The sequence below is a fragment of the Eurypyga helias genome, unplaced genomic scaffold, assembly GCF_000690775.1.
Source record: "Eurypyga helias isolate BGI_N326 unplaced genomic scaffold, ASM69077v1 scaffold14439, whole genome shotgun sequence".
NCBI classification, from domain to species: domain Eukaryota; kingdom Metazoa; phylum Chordata; class Aves; order Eurypygiformes; family Eurypygidae; genus Eurypyga; species Eurypyga helias.
In genome coordinates, this window is record NW_010271565.1 from 1 (window position 1) to 7668 (window position 7668).

General features: G+C 54.3%; 1 protein-coding gene across 1 annotated transcript in view; it reads left to right on the forward strand.

Moving 5' to 3' along the window:
• The first annotated feature begins 169 nt into the window (after nt 1-169).
• MPZL3 (myelin protein zero-like 3) overlaps nt 170-7668 on the forward strand; it is a 10456-nt gene continuing 2957 nt past the window's right edge. The window contains exons 1-5 of the mRNA XM_010158864.1: nt 170-194; nt 961-1127; nt 2077-2287; nt 2834-2999; nt 3761-3824. Coding sequence (XP_010157166.1) covers nt 170-194; nt 961-1127; nt 2077-2287; nt 2834-2999; nt 3761-3824 — 633 coding nt within the window. The remainder of the gene's footprint in view (nt 195-960; nt 1128-2076; nt 2288-2833; nt 3000-3760; nt 3825-7668) is intronic.

A 7668-nucleotide genomic window follows, 5' to 3' on the forward strand; every position in this document is an offset into this window, starting at 1 on the left:
GGGGCAGCGTTGGGGCCCCCACCCCACCCTGGGGGGGTCCAGCCAGCGGCACGCGGGGTTTCGGGGCTGCCCGCTGCGGGAGCCTCTTGCCCTGAGCCCCTGGTTCTGTGTCGGGGTGAGAGGGCTGGCGGCTACTGCTGCCGGGCGGCTCTCGAGCTGGTACCTGCGCATGTCGCAGGCTGTACCGCTCTCGGGCAAGGCACGCAGGGGCTGAGGGCCACGGAGATGCTCAGAGGGCTGGAGCACCTCTCCTATGACGAAAGGCTGCAAGAATTGGGCTTGTTCAGCCTGGAGAAGAGGAGGCTCCGAGGAGACCTCATTGCAGCTTTCCAGTATCTGAAGGGGGCCTACAAGGGTGCTGGGGGGAACTTTTTCCAAGAGCCTGTAGTGATAGGACAAGGGGTAATGGGTACGAATTGAAATCAGGGAGGTTTAGATTAGATGTCAGGAAGAAATTCTTCACAGAGAGGGTGGGGAGCACTGGGACAGGTTGTCCAGAGAAGCTGTGGATGCCCCATCCCTGGAAGTGTCCAAGGCCAGGCTGGATGAGGCTTTGAGCAACCTGGTCTAGTGGAAGGTGTCCCTGCCCATGGCAGGGGGGGTGGGACTAGATGGTCTTTAAGGTCCCTTCCAACCCAAACCATTCTGTGATTCTAAGCTGGTGCTTTGCAGGTCGTCGGAGAGCCAGCCAGTTCCTCACCTCCGTATCTAAATTTCTGTAGGCTCTGGGTGGTATTTTCCGGGTAAACACTTTAACTGGGGCTACTTCCAATGCTAGGTTAGGGAAGTTGCCTGCTTTTCTCTAAATTTCATCGTGGAGCGGGGGAGTAGTCACTGCTGTGCTTCAGTCTTTGGGCCGTGGTTGAGCTGCACCTGCGTCAGTACCTTTGGGACTTGATGGCTCCCGTGGCTCACAGATAACAAGAATCTAATCCTTGGCTCCTGTGCTTGTTCCATCAGGTGTCTGCAATGCTTTTTCCCTGGAAATTAAAGCCAGCCCTAAAGTGCGAGCTTTCATTGGGGAACAGGTGTCGCTGAAATGCTCATTCAAATCCAGTTCTCCCATCACTGAGAGCCTGACGGTTGACTGGACGTACCGGCCCCTCACAGGTGGTCAGATGGAGACAGTAAGTGGAACAGGGAGTCTTTATCCCATGGGTAGATCACCAGGTCTCTGAAAATCTGTTTGCCTTGGTGTGCTGCTTCATTCCTTTGTGGTCGGGGACTCTCCTTATCACCTTCTTTCCCACGTGAAATTGCTTTAGTGCTCTCTGGGCAAAAGGAAATATTGTCTGTAAATTCATAACAGCGTGATGATGATAAAGTGGATAGGCCCTGGGGTTTGGCACGAGGGCTGCACTGTATGCTGTAGCTGTATGGAACGATTGTAAGGCATTTGGTAGCTGCCCTGAAGGCAGCTGTGCCATAGTAGTTCTGTGCCGGGTCCACTGCTGATGTATCTTCGAGTGGTAAGAACATGTGTGCAAGGACAGTGTGAAGGCACCGAGGAAGGCAGCCTCCAAGGTTCGTGGGCTGCTGCTCGCTGCCTTGTTGGCAGCGTTTTGAAATCTAAGCATTAGTACGTGAGTCTGAAAGCCCCCTGGAAATCCACTATTGGAGGTGGGAACACAACATGCACATCGTTATGGATTGTCAGTGGCTTCTGCTGCCTGAAGACTTTGAACTCCTGTATCTGAGACAAAAGGGTGCTGCTTGTGTGAAGTGAGGTCTGCTAAGTGTCTGCTCGTAGGACAGCAATAGCAGAAACGCAGGAAGCAAACGCTGAGGAGCTGCGGTGTTGTGTCATGCACGAGACGAGCAGCCTGCTCCGCTTCTCAGCTGAAGATGCACAGGAGCGAACAAGCCGCTCGGGATGGCGACTGGTAGATGAAAGCGTTGGAGATCTAATGGAATGAGACTGATGCAGAATTTTTAAATTGAAAGCTGAAAGGGTCTTCTATATGAAAAGTGTTGTTTCTGGCTTCTTAAAGTGTATTCCTTTATGTTTACAGAAGTAGTTTGCTTTGCTTTCTCAGCTGTTTCATTGGCACAATTCCTGTCTTTGCCTCGTTTTAGGTTTTTCATTACCAGTCTGTTCCGTACCCAACAACAGTGGGAAGGTTCAAGGACAGGATATCCTGGGTTGGGAACGTCGCCAAGGGTGATGCTTCCATCGCTATCCAAAGCCCGGTGACGAATGACAATGGGACGTTCATCTGCAGCGTGAAGAATCCTCCCGATGTGTACCATAACATCCCCCAGACAACGCTGGTGGTTACGGAGAGGGGTAAGCCTCCACTGGGATAGCGCGGCCTCAGCTGGGCGACAGAGCTGCACTGCAGCAACTCGGAGCGTTCCGTGGGGAATGGGTTCCCCGGAGTTCCGTGGCAGAGTTTCAGCCCTGCCTCTTTCTGAGCCAAGTACACGGGGAACTGCTGGATTTAGCGGGGCAGGAAGGGCCCAGAGGAAACTGTGGTAAAAACGGGGAAGCAAAAGTGTGAGTTTGTTCAGGGTTCTGGTCTCCAGGTGCTGCAACTGTCACATCCCGGACACTGGCGCTCAGTAATCCTCCGTTTCCTCATCTGCCCTGTGTGTGACCTGCCCTGCGTGTGACCTGCCCTGGACACGCAGCTGGCAGACCTGCGTCAGGGCCTGCCTGCCTGTGTGGGGTTTCTGCGGACAAAGCGCCCTGCTGCGGTGGATGCGTGACCCGCAAATCTGCTTTCTCCGGAAAGACGAGCAGCCCGTGTCCTGGGAGGATGTTTCCCTCGGAGGCTGAAAAAAGCCATGTTTTGCTGCTGGTACAGCTGGGCTGCTCTTTGTCTCCCCGCAGGCCTCTCCTTCCAGCTGACTTCCGCCGTGCTGCTGTCCACTGTAGTGTTTCTCCCGTCCGTCGTCGTGGTCGTTCTGCTGTTGGTAAGGATGGGAAGGAAATGTGGAGTGCTACAGGAGAAAAAGAAGCCTGGCTGTAAGAAATCCTCCATCGAAGTGTCCGATGAGTAAGTTCTGGCTGGAACCTAAAGCCTGTCTTCCTGCTCTACAGGGCACAGTTATGTCGTGCTCAGCGCCTGCAGGTCAGTCGCTGAACTCTGCGTCTCCTCGAGCATCGCTGAGCCAGCTCTGGAAACTCCCCACGTCGGGGCTTCAGCCGAGTGCTGTACATCCCCTTTTTCTGTCCGTCGTGAGAGGCCGTGGAACCGGAGCCGATTAGGGCCAGGCAGCCTTTCACTTCTCCCACCAGACTGATTTCAGCCTCGGCAGGGTGTTTTGCTTGCGTGCCGTGTTTCGGTAGGAAGTCGCCCTCCCAGCAGAACCAAGTCAGCAACGCCAGCTGGTTCCGCGGTGGTGGCCCGGGCAGAGATGCCGGGGCCTCAACGAGCCTCGGAGACTGAATTCCCTTTGGAGGTGGAGAGGGCTCAGTAGTGGGAGCGAGGCAATAACACCGCTGCTGCTGGAGCTGCACCTCTTTTTCCGGTGAATTCAGTGCTACGGTGTGCTGCAGAGTGGGTGTTTAACCCCGTGTTCTGCTCAGCGTTGTAAGGTTTCCCACCCAAACAGCAGCTCTCGTTGTGCCCTTCGTGGCACTTGAGTGAAACATCAGCCTTCGAAACACGGGACCGGAGATTCTTTGTTGGGTTTGGTTTTGCTGTGCAGGGTCACCCTTCTCTTGAGTGTGGCAGGACTGGGATTCGCGGTCCGTCGGAGGTGGGAGTGTGTGAGCTGGGGCCGGGTCCAACCTAACCATCTGCGTTCTCTGCAGGCCTGAACGACCGGAGACAGACGGCTGCATGAGGAAACTCAGAGACTGCTGTCTGAACTGCGTGGTAAGTGAAAGCTGCTGTTTTCCTGTGGTTTTGCCAACTTTGGGCTCAGAGGAGGCGCTGAGGGAGCGGGTGGAGCTTGGCGGAACACCGCTGGATGTCAGACGGTGTCTCAGACGGTGAGGCCTGTGCTCCTCGGCGTTGTCCACGCGCGGGCTGCAGGGGTGAGAGCGGCCGGTCGCGCTGCGCGACTGGCAGGGAAGCTGTCTCCGGATCCACCCGATGGGTTTTTCGTTTGACCTGGCTGAAATCAAACTGACGTTTGAGGATGAAAATTCGGAATTGGAGGCAGCGATACCTCGCTCTGCTATTTGTTGCAAAGATGGTGGTGTGCGGCCTTGCCTCTCTCTTGGAGATCTTCCAGCTGACGCTGTTTTCATCACAACATAATCCTGCCAAACTCCCGTGGCTTGTTTATCCCTGTCTTGTTTGTTTTGCCTTGTGAAGTGGTGGCTGCCTTCTAATTCTGCATGTTCACCTGCTACCCTATTAGCAAGCTCCTGCTAACGAGCTGTGTTGTGCTGAGACCTCCGCGTGCTTTCACCGCCCGCCGTACTCGTCTGCGCGCTGGCGTTGGCAGCCACGGCCCCGAGCGTGGGGCGCTCAGAGTAAGGTCACTAATGGGCCTAGTTTGGGTGTTTTCGTTGTTTCCTGACGTCCTACAGAGCAAGCAGACACACCTTTGCATCTTCGGTATGTGGTCAGGACGTACGTTAGGAGGATTTAACTACTTGTTGCTTGGTTCTAGTGCTGGTGACTTTGAATGCACGGAAGGCATGAGCCTCCAGGTCGGTGTGCGCTGTTTCTGTGCCGTGTTAGGTACGAGCAGTTGCACCTGTCACGTGGGAAGTGTTCACGGTTCTGCCTAACACGCAGCAGCCTCAGGAACAAGAGTTTTGAGAGGTGCAGCAAACCCTTTCCACAGTGGGGAGAGTCGCCTGGAATGGAAGGGGGAGTGGGGAGGCGCCGCTGCCTCGCTGCAGGTGGAGAGTTGGGAAAGGATGAGAGCCCCAGCGCAGAGAGACAAATGCTGTCAGACAGTTGGAGGTGTCACCAATTGGAAAACATCTTCTCATCCTCGGGGAGAAGGCAGACTTGAGTGCTGTTATCCTGCTGCTGTCATAGTGAGGGTGTTGTCATCTGTTTCATACTTTGCTCTCCGATATCGAAATATTTAGCTTGCCAAGTCTCTGAACATCCCGTCTCTCTCACTTTAACGACTCTAAATTTTTGAGGTCTCTGCCGTGCACTTTCACGTGGCTAACGTGTTACCAAATAATTACAGTCGCTCAGCCGGTGAAAATCGGGAGTTAATGTGGTAGTGAGGTTTCCCCGATGGAGCTGCTGTGTCTGGGTTCCTTTCGGGTTGAGGGCTGCAGAGCTGACTGTGGGGTTACTGTAGGTAAAACAACAGGTGATGGGGGTCTGAAAGTCTGTGGTTGGTTGTAGCTGAACACCAACAACCTGCGCTGCTCCGGACCTTCTCCATAGGCCTCGGTGGTGCTTTTTTACGTAGTCTTCGCTGTATGGCTAGTCCTTTAGCAGCTGTAGCTGCTGCTTCTCTTGAGGCACGCGTCACGTGTGGGTTATACAGCGGCGGTTTGTGTATCTGTGACGGGTCAAACGGTCTGGCTGTAGGTGCTTCCGTGCCTCCGAGCCCTGCGGCTTGTTCAGGCACAGCAGCAGCTGGGAAAGTGCGGAAGCTCTTGTCGGGAGCCTGGCGGGCTCACGTTTGTTGAACCCTGACTCGGTTCACGTCTTCATACGTCGTCTCAATTTCTCTCTCTGTACTCCCTGTTTAGGACACAGACGAGGAAGACCTGTACTGAGGAAAGACTCAAGCTGTGGATAAAGAACAAAATTACAGCACTGAGAATCATGGCTAGACAGGTGCGGAGGCTGCTGGATGACCGTGCAGCTGGAAGGATCTGCTCTAACCTTGCTAGATGGGAAGAATAATGCCAATGGGATGATTCACTTTTATTGAAGCACAAAATAATGATTTTTTGGAAATCTTCCTAATTTATTGGGGCGGAGGAAAAAAAAAAACCCCAAATCTCTTCACCTCACTTCTCCAGTGCCTGCGGAACCCTCGGTGCCTACAGCTGCGCAGCCGGTTGCCTGCCAGCCGTCTGCCAGTGCCCCTTTCTGAGTTCACCTGCCAATTTGTTTCCTTTCTCATGGGTGACATCCCTCCTCTCCTGGGCCCCTGAGTTGGAATTGCCTGCAGCACGGCCTACTCCAGAGCCAGGTCAGCTCTCCGAGGTGATCATCACTGGGCATTGACAACATCTCCGTGGTTTTGGAACGCAAGGACTTGAAACAGTTTGGATAAGTTGGCATATGGCATCCTTTGTCTTGGAGCAAGGAGAACCTGCTGCTTTTTAACTCTTTCTGGCTTTCATCTGCCACTTAATGACAGCATCACCACTGTCCTGCTGTTTCTGGGTTGTCAGCCGCGCGGCAGCGTTACCTTACGCTGAGTTTCAGCTTTGTTTTAGTCGTTTGTCCAACAGCTGCATTACTCGGTTCATCTCCTTCTACGTGTAAAACTAAGTTCATGAAATCAGAAATGCGAATGGGGACTCTGTATCTGGGGAAACATAACCCCATCTACCTCAACCGTTGGCTCAGCAGCATCCAAAGGAGCGTTGTCACGTTCCTCCTCTCTTCTTCTGGGTACCGTTTCGGGGAAACGGCTGAACACGCCTCGTCACTGTGCGGGAAGGAGGACTACTCTCTCTCTCGCCCACCTTATCCAATAAAAGGGGGTAGAGAGCAGCGCCATTCCTGTCTGCTCGCTACCCAACAGCTGCTGGTTTCCGCTTCCTTTCAGTGTGCGGCCTTGGGCAAACCTTTTGTCACCGTGTCCCGAGTTCGCTCTTGACTTGGGTGTGCCATCGCCAATAAATCGCTTTGTTTCATTCCGGGCCCTGGATTTCTTTATTTTGGCTTAATATGGCTAAATGTAGCCGTCAGAGCGCCACCCCGCGTTGCTGCTGCTTTGCTGTCAAGGCTGTCGTACCGGGGCGGGGAAAGGTGCTTAGGGAACAGACTCGCTCGGAGGGGGATGGGTACCGCATCCCCCTTTCGCTGCCCTGCGGTGGTGGCCGGTTACGGTGATGTGCAAGGCCCCGGCTGCAGAGCAGCTTAGCTCTAGGGCTGTGTCCTACGCAGAAAACACGTTTTTCTCCTGTCTGTTTTAAAGCAGTATTGTTAAAAGCTTGTGCTTCCTGGTGACACGCCGTCTCTCCCGCCTGGAACTTCCCTGAGAAATGCTGTTGGTGGGATGTGGAGGCTGGGGGAGGTGGCGTTGCTGTTCTGCGTTCAGCGGCAGTGCGCTGCTCGGGTTCTCTGTGGGAACGAGGGATTTCCGGAACTTCCCTGAGAAAGGCTGTTGGTGGGATGTGGAGGCTGGAGGAGGTGGCACTGCTGTTCTGCGTTCAGCGACGGTGCGCTGCTCAGGTTCTCTGTGGGAACGAGGGATTTCATGTTTTCTGCAAAACGTTGGCCCTCGCTGCGGCTCCTCTGCAAAGCGTGGGCAGGTCTTTCTGGTGCGAAGCGAATGGCGTTCTGGGTTGTGAATGGTGCCGGGCATGAGTAAGACTGGGCTTTCTCTTCCTTTGCCGGCTGTGTGGAAGCTGCTCCCTGTACCATTAAAACCACAGATACTGGGATAGAGAAGTGATTGCTGTGGTACCCAGGGGAAGAGGAAGGATGAAAATATGCTTTCAGAGTGAGTGTGGGGGTGCCAGCTGGAAGCAGTCCATGATGTGTAGCTGCTGTGTGTTGGAAAAGGGAGCAGCTGGCTGTGCTGTGCAAAGGGGGTTGGCTGGGGACCCCCGTC